This window comes from Pollachius pollachius (genome assembly GCF_949987615.1).
Source record: "Pollachius pollachius genome assembly, chromosome: 12".
Taxonomy (NCBI): domain Eukaryota; kingdom Metazoa; phylum Chordata; class Actinopteri; order Gadiformes; family Gadidae; genus Pollachius; species Pollachius pollachius.
In genome coordinates, this window is record NC_136945.1 from 21250842 (window position 1) to 21270222 (window position 19381).

The 19381-nt window shown below is 48.1% G+C and overlaps 1 protein-coding gene across 1 annotated transcript in view; it reads right to left on the bottom strand.

Moving 5' to 3' along the window:
* LOC307083899 (constitutive coactivator of PPAR-gamma-like protein 1 homolog) overlaps positions 1-18564 on the bottom strand; it is a 23838-nt gene extending 5274 nt beyond the window's left edge. Inside the window, 13 exon segments of the mRNA XM_079747928.1 lie at positions 1214-1423; positions 2783-2897; positions 3478-3727; positions 4722-4893; positions 6572-6790; positions 7748-7835; positions 10461-10753; positions 12784-12881; positions 13628-13718; positions 14320-14448; positions 16138-16220; positions 16955-17201; positions 17812-18564. Coding sequence (XP_079604054.1) covers positions 1214-1423; positions 2783-2897; positions 3478-3727; positions 4722-4893; positions 6572-6790; positions 7748-7835; positions 10461-10753; positions 12784-12881; positions 13628-13718; positions 14320-14448; positions 16138-16220; positions 16955-17201; positions 17812-18285 — 2469 coding nt within the window. The 5' untranslated portion in view covers positions 18286-18564.
* Positions 18565-19381: the final 817 nt, after the last annotated feature.

Here is a 19381-nt window from a genome sequence, read left to right on the forward strand (position 1 = left end):
GACCAGAGGATAAATACCAGTATTTAGACAGAGAAAGAGAGACCATATGACAGAGACCAGAAGTCGACCCAACAAGAGAGACCAGATGATGGAAATACCAGTACTTAGAGGGAAACCAGACGATAGAGAGATAAGAAGTAGAGAGAGGGAGAGAGACCACCAGTAAGACATAGAGAGACCAGACGATAGAGGAACCAGTAGCAGAGAGAGGGAGAGAGACCACTAGTAAGACAGAGATAGAGTCCAAAGCATTGTGACCAGAAGTAGAGAGAGGGCGATAGAGACCAGTAGTTACACAGATATAGAGACCAGACAATAGAGAGACCAGAGGTAGAGAGAGCAGCCAGTAGTTAGAGAGAGAGAGAGCGGCGGGTCGAGATGGGATCCGTTCAGTGAACCCTGATAATCCGGACCGCTGAGCCTTGTTCATCCCAGTGTTGGATTACATAAACGTGCTCAGTCATTACTCCCCAGGTAGGTTTTACATCTCATCAGGTTACGCCGGTGGAGATATGATGATTATGCTGCTTTGGTGGCGAGGTCTTTTACCTTGACTGAAAAAGATGATCTTAATAATTTAACGATAGGCCTATCATGTTTTGGAAAACGAGTCTTGAAAAAATAAGGATAGAAACCTAGTTATATATTATTAGAGTATTAAAAGTAAAAGGTTGAGATGAAGAGCTGGTGCTTCTCTCCGACGGCGTGGTTCTTCACGCCGGCGCTCTGATACCTGAACGCTGCGTTGCGTCGCCTCGATTAGCCGCTCTATGGGCGCAGCAGTGTGTCTCAAAACCCCGTAGCTTTGCATAAAGAGTCCTCATTGTACCGAGAATCATTTCATCGGTTATGAATTACCCAATGCATCTAGCGGAGCTGTGCCGTAACGCTGCTGGCTGTGCTAGCTCTTGTCTGTGGAATGTTTGGTTCCATAACCGAGGATCGAAATCAAATCGAAAATTAACACTATTCAGAACAGTATGACACAATACGAACATTACTACATTACAACATTACGTTATTATGTTGAACATCAAAGGAGACATACAAACGAAATTAAAACCAAAAAAAGGATTTTAGGTTGACTGGCCCTTTAAGAGCAGTGCTCTTGAGCTAGCTAGTTTTGTGTCCTCATGGACAGCATTAGCGTTAGTGTTAGCGTAGCGGTAGTGTTAGCATTAGCATTAGCGACGACAGCAGGGAGCCAGCTGACCTGACCGTCACAGAGGTCTATGAGCTGGGCCTTCTCCCGAGCCGCCCGGATCAGCTTGCTCTGGAACAGTTTGCCGTCGAAGTACATCCAGGGGCAGCTGTTCTCCCACGGGATTGGCTGTCCGCAGGCGTCGTTGGCGAACAAGGCCATGTCCACACCCGTCATGAACAGAGCGCCCAGCTGAACGCCGCGGGGGTCCAGACGCTCTATCTGGAGATAAATAAATAAAAGCAACGTTTTAAAAGGGTTTGAGGAATGACCTCCAAGGACAATCCAGGCTAAGGACCAATCGCAGGACTGGGCGATGTTTGCAAAATAAAAGGCCAGTTTGTATTTTTGGGTTCTGTATCCATCTATCTATATATATACAGTACATATCTTATATATTAAGAAGTTAATTAGTTATTAACTGAGTGACTGTAGGGTATCTTAAATAAAAGACACTAGGCTGGTTTTAATCTGATAACGTGCGCCAATTACTGTAAATATATTATTAATGTCTTGAACCTCAGTTTATTTTGACATTACTTGGTACACTCTATGTGGTACATAGAGTGTTAAACGTTAAGGTGATGATAACATTACGTCTTATCGCCCAGCCCAGACAGACCAGGGAACAGTACAGGGAAGGTAGCAAGCAGAAGAACCAGGCCACAAGCCAGCCAGGGAACAGTACAGAGAAGGTAGCAAGCAGAAGAACCAGAACACAAGCCAGCCAGCTAGCGGCAGGGCTGTAACGACACTGTGCTCCCAAATCAAAAACTACCGGGACGATTCTGCATGGATTACATCAAATTCAAATGTGCTGGTGGAATACTCCAATAAAAAACCATGAGCTTGTGTGTAATTGTGTGTTAAGGAGGAAGCAATTTAAAAAAGGAGAATCTTGGAAACAGCTTGAGTCATGTTTAAAAACCCTAATGTACATTACAGAACCTTTTTCCATGTTGAATCGTTACAACCCTGGGAAACACTTAAAGCCAGCGGGGGGGGGGGGGAACAAATGACGAGAGCAGACGGATGCAGACGCACCAGGCAGACAGGGACAGCACCCCAGGGTGACACCCACAGAGACCCCCCACAGCTACCATACAGGCAGGTACTAGAAGGCACAGCAGGTGTGGATGGTTCGACTGGCTGGTCACGGTCAAAGGTCCGCCGAAGACCGAATCAGAATGCGGGACCACGCACTTCCTAGCTTAATTTAAAATATGCTTGTTCTAAACCATCCACACACACACACAGACGCACACACACAAACAGAACAGCTCCCTCCAAAGTCGCACACAGCTCGAACAAAACACAGAGAGCGTGCTTCGGCAAAACATTACTTTCTTTGAAGCACGTTCCGCCGTCTTAACAATATGAGGAGCCTCCAGTGAAACAGAGAACGGGTCAAATCCGTCGGATTCACGAAACCGATTCGGTTGATTTTGGAATGGTTTGACCCAGAGGTTGCGAGGTCGAGGAGGCGGGGTCAGATACGACCCCGGACCTCGCCTCCCCCCCCCCTCCAGGTCCTTCCCGGGACGCTCCTCATACGGGACTCACTCCATCCAGACGAGTCACCTTCAGGTCCTGCAGCTGCTCAGGTTCGTACAGCTGAGGAGAAAGTGCTTGTGCTAGGAAGGCGTCGAGTTCGTACCGCCGTAATATTCGGACCCCCGGCCAGTGTAACATAAACCTGAGGCGGAACACAAGAGGGCACACGCGTGAGACGGGGAACGGTGCGCAGGGAGATCTAGTGTTGTTGCTGGAAATCATAGGAACCGCGGGGGGGGGGGGAGGGGTCATCTGATCATCTGACACCGGGAGAGATGTGTCGGGACACCATGGTGATCGGATCACCAACCCAATCTGTGGGCCCTGATGTGCACTATATTGGGGAGTTGTTCTTTTTAACAGTTGATATTACAGTGAAATCAGACGCATAATATTAAAAAAATATCATGTCATGCCTGGCTATTTTCTGATATACAGTAAGTACAGAGTGCTTCATCGTAAGCATGTTAGGAAAACAAATCACATCCGTGAAAAAGTTGGCCCTTTGACGCCATCGGTCCGGGATCTGCGTCTCCAAAACCTGGAACAATGGCGTCCAACTTTTCCGGGACTTTTCCCAACACGTTCCCGAAGCGGCGTCGGAAAACATCCCAAGGCCGGCCGAAGGGTCCCTCGGGTGAGCCTCCCCACAGGTGGGCCGTCGCGACGGGGAGGTCGTGGTGGGAATCGAACCGGCGACCCGTCGGGCGGGGAGGACTCACCGCAGCACGCAGCAGAGCACCAGCAGGTGGGCGGGGACGTGGGCGGGGTTGAGCATGGCGGGCGTGTCCGAGCGCAGGCAGGCCAGGAAGGCGCGCATGCGGCGGTTCTTGTCCTCCGCCGCCTTGCCCAGCCACAGCTGCCGCAGGCTGGGGCAGGTCCACTCGCGCCAGGACAGAGCCTCCACCAGCTCGGGGGCGTGGGGGGGCTTTCCCTTGTAGGCCGCCCACTCCTTCACCATCACCGGGGAGTCTGGGGGGGAAGGACGGAGAGACAGGGTGGAAACTTTTTAAGAAAAAATTAACTTAACGTTTCAAAAAAAAGAAAAGAAAAAAAAGACACTTTTTTCTAAAGTGTATTTCTTTTATTCATGTTTTATAGAAACTGCAGCTGGAGACATTCTTGTATATTGTATTATTTTGGATTTGAACATTTTGTGTATTTTCTTAAGGAGGAATTTCTAAGTTCTCAGCTACAAAGTGTTTTTTTGGAGAGAAATGCTGAATAAATGCATCATCGTTTCAAACTAAAAAAATAATAGATTGAATAATCGTGATTTCAATATTTAACTAAATAATCGTGATTAGGATTTTTTTCCGTAATCGCACAGCCCTATTGTGTGTGTGGCTAAACAGATGTTGCATCAGACAACTGGTGATTATCTAAGGGATAGAAAAAGGAAGCAGGATTTTATTTACGACATTACGGTTATTTATCGCTGTAATATGTTGGATATTATGCAGTTTATCCGCAAATCTATATTCTGTTTATATAAATATGTTAGCGTGGTGTTGTAATAAAGCCGCTGGGAGTCTCATGGCAGTGGGGATCCTTTTCACCACATTAAAAGCCTTTCCTATTAAAGGACTCAGTAACTGGTAATGATTAGCGCATAGCACTTAGCTATTTACAGTTTAATTTCAATAAGCAACATGAAATGCTGTGTGTGTGTGTGCGTGCAAGCGAGAGAGAGCGGGAGCGAGTGCGTGTGTGGTGGCTGTGTGTGTGCGTGCATGCGTGTCAGTGAGTTACACAATGAGACACTGATTGTGTGTGGTGACTGTGTGCGTGCATGTGTGTGCCTGCGTGTACGCATGCGTGTCAGTGAGTGAGCGAGAGAGCGCGTGCGGTGTGTGTGTGTGTGTGTGTGTGTTTGATGGCTGTGTGCGTGCATGCCTTTGTGTGTGCGAGTGTGCTTGTGTGTGCTTGTGCGTGCATGCGTGCGTGCACGTGTGTGTGCACTCACAGTCAGGGGGGCAGGCCCTCCTCACGGCGCTGCGCTCAGCCTTCTTCGCGGCCTCGGCCAGGCTGAAGAGCACGCCGTACACGTACTGACGCAGCGGCCGGAAGAGCTGCACGGCCGACGGCAGCTCCTGGTTCCCCTCGTCCTCCAGGCTCACGCCCATCTTGATCTCTCCCTGCAGCGGGAGAGAGAGGACCAGGGTGGACCAGGACAGAGTGGACCAGGGTGGACCAGGAGAGAGTGGACCAGGGTGGACCAGGAGACAGCGTGGACCAGGGTGGACCAGGAGACAGAGTGGACCAGGAGACAGAGGACCAGGGTGGACCAGGAGACAGAGTGGACCAGGGTGGACCAGGAGACAGAGTGGACCAGGAGACAGAGGACCAGGGTGGACCAGGACAGAGTGGACCAGGGTGGACCAGGAGAGAGTGGACCAGGGTGGACCAGGAGACAGCGTGGACCAGGGTGGACCAGGAGACAGAGTGGACCAGGAGACAGAGGACCAGGGTGGACCAGGAGACAGAGTGGACCAGGAGAGAGAGGACCAGGAGAGAGAGTGGACCAGGAGAGAGAGTGGACCAGGAGACAGAGTGGACCAGGGTGGACCAGGAGAGAGTGGACCAGGGTGGACCAGGAGAGAGTGGACCAGGGTGGACCAGGAGACAGAGTGGACCAGGAGACAGAGGACCAGGGTGGACCAGGAGAGAGTGGACCAATGTGGACCAGGAGACAGAGTGGACCAGGGTGGACCAGGAGACAGAGTGGACCAGGGTGGACCAGGAGACAGAGTGGACCAGAGTGGACCAGGAGACAGAGTGGACCAGGAGAGAGAGTGGACCAGGAGAGAGAGGACCAGGAGAGAGAGTGGACCAGGAGAGAGAGTGGACCAGGAGACAGTTCGGACCCATGCAGAACAGAGAAAGAAACATACCATAGGTGGGTTGTCTTGTGGATAAGCTTGTTTAATTCTAAAAACCTTCTATTTCAAGTGTAGAGTAAATAGCTGTGGTTGAAAATGCAAATGCCAAATGATTCATATGATCGCCTTAACCCGATTTGGATCTGTCTATTAAAGACACGATAACTAACAATCAAGCGTAAGGTAAAGACAATGTGCTATTTCTCTGTAGGGATCCTTTACATAATGTAAGGAAATTACCTGAGCCTGTCAGCGGCAAAAACAAGCACTAAGAGGATGTACATTGACGCCGCGCTGTTGCCCGAAAGGATTACACTACAGCCTGTTTTCGCGGATTACAGCTGCGACATTCTGTCTCAATTCTTTACTGATCTGTATATAAACAGGACAAACTGGTCTTCTCAATGCCGTGGAACGCTCCGTTCACTTGCATGGGCTCTTCACAACTTCCGGCGGTGAATTATATTTGATAATTCACCGTTGCTAAGTATAATTGACCGCTGTCAAGGAAAACAAAGGACTTTTTTCCTCTAATGACGACTTTGGTATCACTCCTCAAGTAGTCCGGTAACTTGTCAACCCCAGCGTCTTCGGTTGCTAAGCGACGTCAACGTCTTTGGCGGACCATTTCTCTGCTGATCAACACTACGAATTCTGGTAACAAATAAATTGTAAAAAAAGACACACCGTGTGAAGTAACTTTTTCGTTTTGGCAAGTAGCCGTGTAATAAGCGGGATAATGTACAGAACGTCGCCGGTCATCATCGAGAATAAGCCCCTTCTGTCGGGGCTTATTCTCCCGATAACGGCCGGCGTTCCAAACATTATCCCTTACAGTCCCCTGGACCAGAAACGGACCAGAAAAATCCTGACTTCCCCCCTTTCACGCCCTGGCGTGAGCCCCGAGACCCAGCAGCTCAGGCCCCCCACTGACCGCGGTGAGGAGGTGGTAGATGTAGGGGTACATGAGGCCCTTGCGGTGCCGGTGCTCGGCGACCCGCAGCACCTCGGGGGCCACGGCGGGCAGCGGGGGCAGGGTCACGTCCATGTGGCTGCGGGTGGCCATGGAGAGCAGAGAGGGGATGGGGGCCCCGTCGCCAGCCGGCCGGCCGGCCCCGCCGCTGGGAGGCGACGGGAAGGGAGGGGGGTCCGCCTGAGAACGGGGGGAGGAGGGGAGGGGGGAGAGGGAGGAGGGGGGAGGGGGGAGGAACGAGGGGGGGGGGGGAGGAACGAGGGGGAGGAACGAGAGGGAGGGGGAGAGGAACGAGGGGGAGGGGGAGGGGGAGAGGAAGGAGGGGGGAGGGGGAGGAACGAGGGGGAGGAACGAGAGGGAGGGGGAGAGGAATGAGGGGGGGGGGGAGGAAGAGGGGGAGGAAGAGGGGGAGGAAGAGGGGGAGACGAACGAGAGGGAGGGGGAGGAAGAGGGGGAGGGGGAGGAAGAGGGGGAGACGAACGAGAGGGAGGGGGAGGAAGAGGGGGAGGGGGAGGAAGAGGGGGAGGAAGAGGGGGAGATGAACGAGAGGGAGGGGGAGGAAGAGGGGGAGAGGGAGGAAGAGGGTGAGAGGAACGAGAGGGAGGGGGAGGAAGAGGGGGAGAGGAACGAGAGGGAGGGGGAGGAAGAGGGGGAGGAAGAGGGGGAGAGGAACGAGAGGGAGGGGGAGGAAGAGGGGGAGGAAGAGGGGGAGAGGAACAGGGTTTATTATTTATTATATTAGATGCATTTTCTACACTAGTATAAATCTATATTTCTGATATTCCATGTTTTATTCTTATTTTAGGTTCTCCTGTTTGTGAGTATTGCATTGTGTTTTATGTACACGTTGTTTTTATTTCTGCCATTCTCTTTATATTCTCTATTTCTGCTCTTCTTTATGACTAAAATAAAAACATTATTTGCCCACTAAAAAAAGTTGTTGCTGCCTTGTCCTAAGAACTTCAGAATGTGTCGTACTGTGCATTGGTCAAAAAAACCTGTTGACTCTGTCACAGGCGAGTCTCCATCCCTGGATCGAAAGAGCCTCTTCTCTTATCTTATCTTACGGACACGCGTCCGGAGGTCAGCTGTTAAGTGTTGGAGGTTCTCTCCTTCTTCTTCTGCTGTCGTACTCACGTTGGACTGGCCCTCCAGCGCCCCCTCTGGGGGCTGCACCACATGGTTCGCCTTCTTGTCCCATTCTCCTTTGTGGTCGCCCACATGACTGAAAACCACGACACAAAACGTAGAGCAGAGGAAGCCATTTAGCATTTACTACTCAAGTAGTTTATCAGACGTTTCTATCCATAACGGCGTCAGTGAATTCAGGTTAGGTCAGAATTAAGGAGCAGGTAGGGGTCAGACAGTACAGAGACAGGTCACTAAGGAGCAGGTAGGGGTTAGACAGTACAGAGACAGGTCATTAAGGAGCAGGTAGGGGTTAGACAGTACAGAGACAGGTCATTAAGGAGCAGGTAGGGGTTAGACAGTACAGAGACAGGTCATTAAGGAGCAGGTAGGGGTTAGACAGTAAAGAGACAGGTCATTAAGGAGCAGGTAGGGGTTAGACAGTACAGAGACAGGTCTTACCCCTACAGGTAATTAAGGAGCAGGTAGGGGTTAGACAGTACAGAGACAGGTCATTATGGAGCAGGTAAGGGTTAGACAGTACAGAGACGAGTCATTAAGGAGCAGGTAGGGGTTAGACAGTACAGAGACAGGTCACTAAGGAGCAGGTAGGGGTTAGACAGTACAGGGACAGGTCATTATAGAGCAGGTAGGGGTTAGACAGTAGACAGGTCATTAAGGAGCAGGTAGGGGTTAGACAGTACAGAGACAGGTCATTAAGGAGCAGGTACGGGTTGGAGGCTACAGAGACAGGTCATTAAGGAGCAGGTAGGGGTTAGACAGTACAGAGACGGGTCATTAAGGAGCAGGTAGGGGTCAGACAGTACAGAGACAGGTCACTAAGGAGCAGGTAGGGGTTAGACAGTACAGAGACAGGTCATTAGGGAGCAGGTCAGGGCATCTTGCTCTTCGATGCTCTTGCTACAGGTAGACTGTGGACATTGGGGAACGACCCTAGAACCAGTCAATACCTCCATCCCATCCCCGGCCCGGTCCTGATCCTCAATAATGGTGACAATACGTCACCACGTCCAACTCTACTGCAAAAATGAGCCGGCTCTAGTTACACTACCAGCTGCCTCTCAGTGGGAACTGAGCTGCCTCTCAGTGGGACCTGAGAGGCAGTGGGTGACCAGAAATTTCAAAATACACTAGCGGTTGCCCTATATCGTTACAGATTACACAACCATTGTCTGTGCTTGAAAGGGATATGACATTGTGTTTTTTACGATATGGAAAAAAATGACAATGGGTGCATTTCCGCCACTGCACTGCACAGAAAAGGTCAACTGACACTACAGAAAAAGTGTCGGTTGTAAGGATGTGGGCTTTAAACTCACTGACAGCGTGTTATTATCTGAACGGTTAATTCACAGGGATGAACACACCAACGTGTGAGATGAAGGGTTTTCATTGGCGGTGAGTGAGACATTCCAAATGCCTTTGAGGGGCTGAGGTAATTCTGTCATTTCTCAACAGTTAGATTGAACAGTAGAAAATGTGTTGCTGTAGCTGTTATTTAGCATTTGTAATAAAAAGTTCCTAAACTATGTATGTGAATGAAATAATAATATTTAATTGACCATGTCCACCGCAGAAATACAGAATCATCCTATCTGTATCTTTTCTTTAAGAGCTCTGAACATGAACAGGTGCACTAAAATGCAGCCAAACCTCAACATTTGATAATGTAGCCATGACAACACACCTACAAACCAAACACAGTCAGGAGAAAGAGCTTAGCTAAACATGGCATCAGCTGGGAATTCTGTGAAAAAGACTGAATTCATATTTTATTGAACACATACCCTGTGTTCATCTTCCTCTTTTAAGATCTCATCCGAGCTCGCTACCGGCTCCAATTTCTTTGGCTTTGACGCTGTGTTCATTCAAGCTCAATGAAAGTTGCGAAAGAACCGCATGTACATGCATTTAACGTACGCGCTCACACACCTACAAGCGGGTTTCACAACAAAAGCGGTTTTCACAATAAAAGCCCTTTATCCGTGCTTTCGGATATTTAACTTCTTACATCAGTAACATTACTTAGTTTGTTTTGGAATTGGCAGGCCCCACGACACCCGGGTCTAAAGATATTACAACCGATGCTCTCTGAAGGGAACTGTTGAGGCAGAAGTATTGAGGCAGCTCTTTGGCAGCGTGGAGCCTTTATATGAAAACAACCGGTTTCCAGAGATATATTTGTGATAATCAATCAAACAGTTTGAGTTTAGGATTCCATTTGAGCTTTTCAACAGGGACGACCGATCTCCTAGAACTACACAATATATAAAAGGTCCTTCATACTAAATGCCATAATCTTGCAGAATCCTAAACTCTGACTTTGTCTTGTCTCTATTGGGTTTGCTCACATCTGTTGTATTGTATGTATTGTGATTTTTAGGTCGCTTTTAAAACAACTTCATTAGCCGAATCACCACCTAGTGGCCACTGAAAGGTCTGTTCTAGTCTCATTATGTTTTACAGAGTAAATACTTGGAAATAACCCAATATGTATCCCAACCTACTATTGAAACTTCAAGAGTAAGAGACATTCATTTAACGAAGCTCATCATTCATGTTTACATTCGATCTTGATTGTTTTTGTACATGCTTGACAGACGGTTCTCTTTCACATGGTGCCATGAAGTAAATTAAAACTGACTTCACTGTGAAAACCCGGTGCCCATCTCACACGCTCCCTGAGCAGAAGTGGACTTACTTGGCCGTCACGGTGCTGCACTCATCGTTCTCAGAGGAGCAGGAGGTGATGGTGGAGGAGGAGGTGAGGGTGGAGGAGGAGGAGGAGGAGGAGGAGGAGGAGGGGGGGATGGTGGTGGAGGCAGCGTCCGCAGCGGAGGCGGAGACCAGGGAGGACCGTTCGTACAGCGGCGTGTGTTTCCCTTCTGGAGGAATGTTTCCGAAGAGGCCGAGGTCGGGGGGGCCGTCCCCAGCCTGGGGGGCCCTCCGCTGGGCCTGCTGCTCCGTCGGAGGGGTCAGACCGCTGGGCGGGGCCTGGAGGGGGAACCAGGAGAGCATAGCAGAGGTCCTCAAACCTCTCATACCGCGTACCGCCTCAGAACATATCTCCCTCCCCAAGTACCACCATTATGACCGATGTTAAAAAATATAACAAAGTACAGTGGGTAGGCAGTGTTGGGGGTAACGCGTGTTACAAAGCAACGCGTTACAGTAACGGTATTACTTTTTTGGGTAACGAAGTAAAGTAACGCATTACATTTAAAATATCGGTAACTACACTCCTTTACTAGACTGTAGTAACGCGCTTTCCTGCGTAACCCAAGCCGTGTTTGCCTGCGTGTAAAGTTCTGATCTGTTGGGGTGCGTGCATGCGTGCTGCCCGTGTGTCTGCAGCGCCTGCTTGCCGCGGCACGTTGCCATAGCGATCGATTTGAGTGACGTAGCTGCTCGTGCGAAGGAGTGTTCAAGTGTTGGAGCGCAGAAGCAGGTGACACAGAAAGACCCGCTGGTTGCAGGGTTCATTGTAGAAGACATGCTTCCCCTGTTGACTATTGAATCGCCCAGATTTAGAAAAATACTAGATAAAATACCCGCCACTCGCAAGCCAACATCCGACAGGAAAACATTTTCCCATTACCTGAACAAGTGTTATACCGCATGGATTCGAAGCTCAAAATAATTTTCAAGTCCAACCTGGATCATGTGCCCACCACCGCGGACATTTGGTCCGCCAACAACAAAAGTTACTTAGGAATGACATGAGTGCACTGGATAGAGAGCATTACTTTAAAACTTGAGAAGGCTGCTCTTGCCTGCAAGAGGGTGAGAGGAAGACACACTTACGATGTCATAGCTTGCGAAATAGATCAGGTTCATTCAGCCTTTGGACCGTGTGTGTGTCACAGTGTGTGTCACCTCCGCTTAAGTGCATTTCTGTTTTAATTGTATGGGATCAAGTGACCTTTTTATATTTTTCATTGACTACTTAATTTTTGTTCTCATGTTTCCCAAAGCCTGTGTTTTGAAACGTGTGTGTTGCTACTGATTGACCTCACCATAGCCTACTTTATCCTGTTGTTTGTGGATTTTACAGTGAGGCATTTCTTTGTGCAGACAAGGATATTGTTCTTTCATATGGTTTTATATGCTATTTTGTATAGATTTATACAATAAACACTAAGTGATGATAGGGCTATGATGTTTGTCCATGTATCTACAGTAAATTAAGAAACGCGAAAGTAAAGTAATAAGTAGTGAAGTTACTTTTCAAATGCAGTAACTAGTAAAGTAATGTCATTACGAGAAGTAACTAGTTCACGCAGGGGGCACATTTATTCATTTAACACATTTTAAATCCCATTTTAATGATCTCATGGTTAATGTATTTCCATTCGTACTACTACTATGTTCTTTTTTTTTCTGGAGCTTCCTCTGTGTACCACTAAATAGTGCACGCGTCCCACCAGTGGTAAGCGCACCACAGCTTGAGAACCAATGGTCTAGAGAACCTCTGACCTTGTGGACCACCACGCGGTCATCAAGACCTTACGCCGAACGCCTCAAAGGCAGATAGCGACAAACGGCTGAATCAGCTCTTCCCTCCGCTGAAGGAAGAGTGCCAACGGCCGCTTTGTAAACAATTATGACTACAAGAAGGCCACGCCCAGGGGGAGACAGTGGAAGGAAGGAGTCAGCAGCTTCATGGTTGCCTGTTCTTTTGCTCCCAGTGGTAGTTATTTTGTAAACACAAAACGTCCTCTGTAATCCTTACAATGGGAAACATGTCGGAATGCAAAAAGCAACACTTGTTTTATATAACAACAGTCTATAATCCTTCATTCACTGAACAATAGTATTTCATTTCAATGATTCATATAATGAATAAAAGACTGTCTTATCTGGTCTACACTGTCTAAAGTTGTTGTTATTTACAAACTCTGTCATGCAGCAGCTAACAACAGTTGCTACATTATTGATGGTTTTCTCAGCTCCACGTCTTTTCGGATAAAAAATGAATGAACAGCGACGCGAAGCGATGGGAGTGTGTGTATAACTGGTCTTACCCCAGACTTCCCAGTCGGAGCAGCGGCTGGAATGTCGAGTGGTTTCTGAGGAGCGCCGTGTGACCCAGTAGCCGGCGCTCCCGCCTGTTTTGGTCCCACTGGAGAACCGGAACACAGGCATGAAGCCGTCCGCTCCTACATGACGCCTAGCTACACACGCACACACAAGCTACCCACACACAGGCTACACACGCACACACAAGCTACCCACACACAGGCTACACACGCACACACAAGCTACCCACACACAGGCTACACACGCACACACAAGCTACCCACACACAGGCTACACACGCACACACAAGCTACCCACACACAGGCTACACACGCACACACAAGCTACCCACACACAGGCTACACACGTACACACAAGCTACCCACACACAGGCTACACACGCTAACCACACACAAGCTACCCACACACAGGCTACACACGCTAACCACACACAAGCTACCCACACACAGGCTACACAGACTAACCACAAACAGGCTACACACGCTAACCACACACAAACTACACATGCTAATCACACACTCGGCAACACAGGTTTCTTTCTGCTGTGCCTACATGCAGCGATAGTTGTTGGTTCACACCACTGCACCGACATACACACAAATTACGCTCACAATTAGTGACCGTTTGACATGAAAAGGTCATTATTATAATTACACGATATTGTAAATTGAATGGCAGATTTTTGCCACGTACAGGATGCTTTACCTCATTTTATAAAGCCCTAAAGCTCGGACACACACGAACACACAGACACACACACAGACACACACACACACACACGCACACACACACACGCACACACACACACACACACACACACACACGTACCAAACGGTGGGGGGGTGCGTGTTGGTTTGCTGGCCCGGGTGTAGTACCCCACGGCCCTCCTGAAGCGCAACACCTTGTCAGCAGTACAGGACTGGGCCGGCGGGCCGGCACAGAGGGGAGAGAGGAGGACCACATGTGACCAGCTCCTTCAGAATAACCCACCAAGCATTCTGGGTTCATGTAGGTCAGCCGTTTTCAGTCGGTGGGTCAGACGATAAGTGGGTCAGAGCCAGTCCCACTGGGTTCTACCCACTATGCTGTATATGAACGCCTGTGCACTTGCAATTGATCACTGCGTTTGCGGACTGAAAAAAGGGAAGACTGTAATGATATGATAAATAAAAAAATTAATAATGAGAACAATATGTGTCGAGATATTAATACCCTCTCACTTTCTGGAAAGGTTAATTACGTGTACATTTAGGGCATTTAGCAGACGCTTTCATCCAAAGCGACTGACAATAGGAACATTTGTCAGAAGCAAGACAAACAATATATCGCTGTAGGTGCAGTAAGGATGATCATAGAACCAAGTGCCATTCACTAACAATTACTAGGATAACCCATTCCCTGTATACAACAGAGCTAAAGCCAACCAATTAAAGGACTACTCACACTTTTTGGTGAATCCGGTATCCGTTGTCAAACTAGACCCACAGTGCATTGTTCTCAGAGTACGAGGCCGGACGTACCTGTGAATGTGTGAAGATGTCCTTAGCGATGGCCTCCAGGTCGCTGGGGTCCGAGATGTTGCGGACGTACTCCGCCACAGCCTTGATGACTACGTCACACGGCGGGAGCACGAGCTGGTGGGCACGCACCTATGTTTGGGGGGGGGGCACAGGTTAAACCACAGGAAACACACAGACAACAATCACGTTGTACCTAAGTCACCAACCTAATTAAATTACCTGGAGAAGTGTTTGATATGAGACAGAGTGCATGTTAAGTAACGCTGCAGGAGAATCTGGCAATATTATTATTAGTAATATTTACGACTCCTGCAGTGGCTAGCTGCCAAAGGCTCAGAGAGTGAGGCCAGTTAATAATAACACACTTTATTTATTTAGCACCTTTTAAAAAACAGGTGCTAGACATGATGATAACAGACAGTCCAAACCATGACAGATGCTATGAACACAATAGGGCAATAGGACGGTAAACGACAGCTCACAGCCCTGCCAGTGTAACAAGTTATACAACATACTAGAGTTGAATTAAATATAATGAGCATGCAAATATATATTTAGAATAAAATAACAGCGATTACAGCAGCGCTAGCCGTAATGTGACTGGCTGGTTAGGTTATTCACTGGGATCTTGCCATGGCATTGTGCGTCAACCAATCATTGACATTTTGTACGCACACATAAACACACGCGATGGTAATTGAACCAGGCTAACAGCTCATATCTGATGGCTAGCCGGTGCTACGTGACCCTGCTTTGCATTGTAGCATTGCTGGAGGGATCATGGTTCATATTTCATATTAAAGGGCAACGTTGTCACATAAACCAAGCTTTCTTATAGTCAGAGAGCTGTAGTAGGGCTGGGCGTTATGAAGAATTGTACTATCACTGTAATCATGAGGAATATATATGATATCGATAAATATCATGATATGCATTTGCATTTTAAAGAGCATTCTTAACACTCTGAGCAATGTTACATTGAGGTATAGGGATTTTAAGGACAGCAAATCAGACTCAAACTAGTTTCCTGACTATGACGTTTAAAATAAAAAATATGTATAATTCTAAGGGCATAACATAGACACAACATAGCATCCCAAACGGGTGCGGTGTTATGTTCGTTAATATTCAGAGGTGGGAAGTTGGAAGTGGGAAACGTATCATCTCCGACCTACATGCGTTCAAGTTACCAGGTCGGAAAAAAATTGATGCTCACTCACGCTTAACTACAAGAATACAAAAGTATTCTTATAATTATAAAATATGAACGTAAATGATCTAGTTTGGCTGAAAAATACCATATTCTTTCGACAAACTAGATGAAAGAAGTAGACTAAAAGAATCAATATTGGAAAATCTCTATTGGTTACGAATGCATGAATGCAGTGTTGCCTTTCTGGCCTCTTCACTGGCCAGAGTTATTGTGGACACAGGTCCAGTCGAAGATAACTCAGTAGCATTCTTGTGTTGGTATCCATGCTACAACCCTGACACTCTAAATGTAGAGTGCATGTTAGTGGATTCTCATCTGCATTCTGGGAATAAGGTGTAGAACCTGTTGAATCAGGTTGTGATTAGAACGGGGTCTACAGCCCGTTCTGATTAGAACAGGTTCCCATCAGGTTATGATCCACTAACATACACTCAACATGTAGAGTGTATGATAGCGGATTCTAATCTGCATTCTGGTTCCAGGGTGTAGAACCTGTTCTAATCAGGTTATGATTAGAATTTAGATTAAAATCCACCAACATCATACATATTTCAGCATGGATGTGTGCATTGTGCCATTGAGCACGAGAGTGATTGTAAGTTTACCTTCAGTGACGCTAAAGGATGCTCGGGACCCAGTAAACTCCAGTGAAAGGCGGCCAAGTCTTCATCAGGCAGTATGTGATTCCCTGGAGGGACAACAAGACCCCAGCACAAGGGGGGTTGATTAGTGGTCGGGACCCATCACACATTCTGTATTATTTATTCAGCACATCAACCATTAGCATGTCTCCCAGTAACCGCTAGCAACCTGAACAGCAGCTACTTGGGTGTTTGATCATCTCCCAAACCAAAAGGTTCTTGGTTCAATCCTCAATGTCCAGTCTAACGGTAGGGATCCTTGATAAAGATTCCCCTTAACCACTTGCCCCTTAATAGCATGAAGCGGAAATAGCTGTAAGTAGCTTTAGATAAGTGTCTGCTCAATGACTAAAAGGCAAATGTTAGCATCTTCCCAAGAGCATTTTACTATATTACCACTGACATCTTGCTACGCATCCATTAGCATCTTCTACATTTAGCATGTTGCTCAGTGACTGGTAGAACAATGCAAAGACATTATCATCTCCCCTACTGACCTGCTAGCATAACCATTAGCATCTTCCTGAGCTACCTACTACCACCTCCCCAAGCAACCACTAGCATTTTTCACCTGCAACCGCTAGCATCTTCCCAAGCAACCACTAGCATCTTCCCGAGCAACCACTAAGATCTTCCTCCTCAACCACTAGCATGTTCCCAGCAACCTTCTAGCATCTCTCCTAACAACCTTCTAGCATCTTCCCTAGCGACCACTAGCATCTTCCCTAGCAACCTCCTAGCATCTTCCCCTGCCACCCTCTAAGCATCGCTCTACCCCCACCTAGGAGCGAGGCGAAGACGACGAAGCGGTTGGGGTGAAGGTGGAGCTTCTTGGCGACCAGGTGCATCAGGTACTGGCTGGTGGTCAGGCTCTTGCCGTTGCGGCTGAGCTTGAGGGCGTGGGCGCTGAAGTAGCAGGGCATGTTGACCAGCGCGTAGTCAGAGTCGTACGCCACCAGCCCGTGGAACCCGCCCTCCCGGCACAAGGAGATCACCTCCAGGTGGTGGTCTTCGATGGTCTGGACCACCTGGGAGACGGGAGGAGGAGGAGAGAGGAGTGACGTTAGAAAAGGGGGAGCTCATTTCTCACCAGGTGCGAGTTCCACATCCCTCCACTAGTGATGTCACAAGTGGGAGCTGACCACCCAGATGAATGAGTGAGGGGCCCTTTAACTAAGAAGAAAGTCTACAAATAGGTAATGGAGGCTAGTCAGCCATCAGTTCATATACTACACAAATACATCAAACATCCTGACATTTTAGGCACCTGTACCATGAGTGAGTTATACAAATATTGGTAATAGCAAACACAATATCGGTCAAACTACAAACATAGATATTAGGATATGGTATAGAATTATTACATCATTATTTAAGGGGGACTTCTCAAATCCCATCTTAAACATAACTGATATGGGGCGAGGGTATGGCTCAACTTTATGATTACACATAAGGCTGTATTAATAACACATGAATAACGTTAGGCGGATGCAATAACGAAAGGGAACCCCCTTCTTAACAAGCCCATCTGTTTTTAATCTGTCAATCTGTCTTCAAGTGGCGACACGGTGCACATGGATGACAGCTAACCAGGGAGGCTGCTACCTCCAGGGGCAGGGACAGGGCCAGAGCACTCACCCCGATGCGGAACCTGAGGAGCGCCAGGCGGATACAGTGAGCCATGCACACCGGGGGCAGGAACCAGACCTTCGGCGGCGGGGTGCCTTTATTCTGGACGTGGCTGACTATCTGCTGGGCGGTCTGCCTCTCGTTCACCTGTCGCTTGACCCACTCGTGGAGTCGGCCCTTCTCCAGGGCGCCATTAAAGCACACCAGGAGCTCAATGTTCCCGTTGAAGCAGGCCTTGGAGAGGGCGGCCAGGTAGCCAAGCATGTGGTTCCACTGCCCCCCGCTGACCCAGTCGGTGTAGAACCCCCCATAGAGCCGGTGGAGGCAGTTCTCGGCATCAACCAGCAGCCTGAGCGGACTTTGAGGGGGTCTTTGCCGGCCACCTCCGACCATACTCCCCCGGGCGAGTTTCTGGAGCTCCACCGGCACCACGGCGTTGGGGCAGTGCTTCTCAATGTACTCCTGGAAACCCTGCACACCCATCTTCCAGATGGATCAAGTCAAACTACTAAAAACAGAGGGGAAAAATGAGAAATATCGCTGAAATGAAAAAGGGGGTTGCCTTGCGCCCCTCCCCTTGACTTGAGTGAATGGCAACCCACTGTAGCTACTGGGAATATGCAGGTTTTGGGAATATTTCCGGGAAGGAATTAACGATTGCTTATTGAAGCATTTTCTGTTTTTGGTGGTTTCTTTTTGGGTTCATGGCTCGCCGCTGCTGCCATGTGCTGTGTCTCACGGAGCCTCCATGTCTGCTGGTGCGTCGGGCTCTGCTGGCGGCGAGCGGAGAGGAGAGACGCGGCACGGCGGCGGCGTGACGCAGCGGCACGCAGCCGCCGTGCCGCGTCTCCGCTCGGATCGCACGATGCATTGTTTTTTTTTATCTAAATTTCCTTTACGGAGCTTTTTCTTCTGGATTGTCTGTATGATGTCATATTTCAGAGTCCAACGCTACAGTGAAAAGAAGATATAGGGGTGTTTTCTCCAGGAACAAAAGATGAACTCTGAGAACTCTATATTACAGCCATGTTTTTGATTTAGCTTATGAAGCATATTGATTTTGTTTAGTTCTTCACGCATGATATACGGAGCCATTCGTCATGGTCGTGTCCTGAAATCATGTCTGCAAAAAACTCCCAATATCATATTCCCAACACACCTGGCCACAGTCCGTATTCCTAGATAGCTCACACCTTGCAAACTCCAATGAATTTCACGTCACAATTTGTAAATCTGGTAAATCCGATGAATTCTGAAACTGAATACATGTGTATTGGTGTATTTACAACATACGGCCGCCAGGGGGTCGTAGCTGCACACAGTGACAGTTTGATGAAGTGGGCTACAATTAAAGGTGCTTAAAATAAGATTAGAGAGAGAGAGAGAGAGAGAGAGAGAGAGAGAGAGAGAGAGAGAGAGAGAGAGAGAGAGAGAGAGAGAGAGCCAAGAGAGCAAGCTTTTGAAGCTGACTCACTATAAAGTGGTATTTCCATGTAGTATTAAACAACCGATTTGGTTTTTCATATTTTAAACATTGTAGAAAAGCTATCATGCCAAGACGTACAATATCATGCATTGA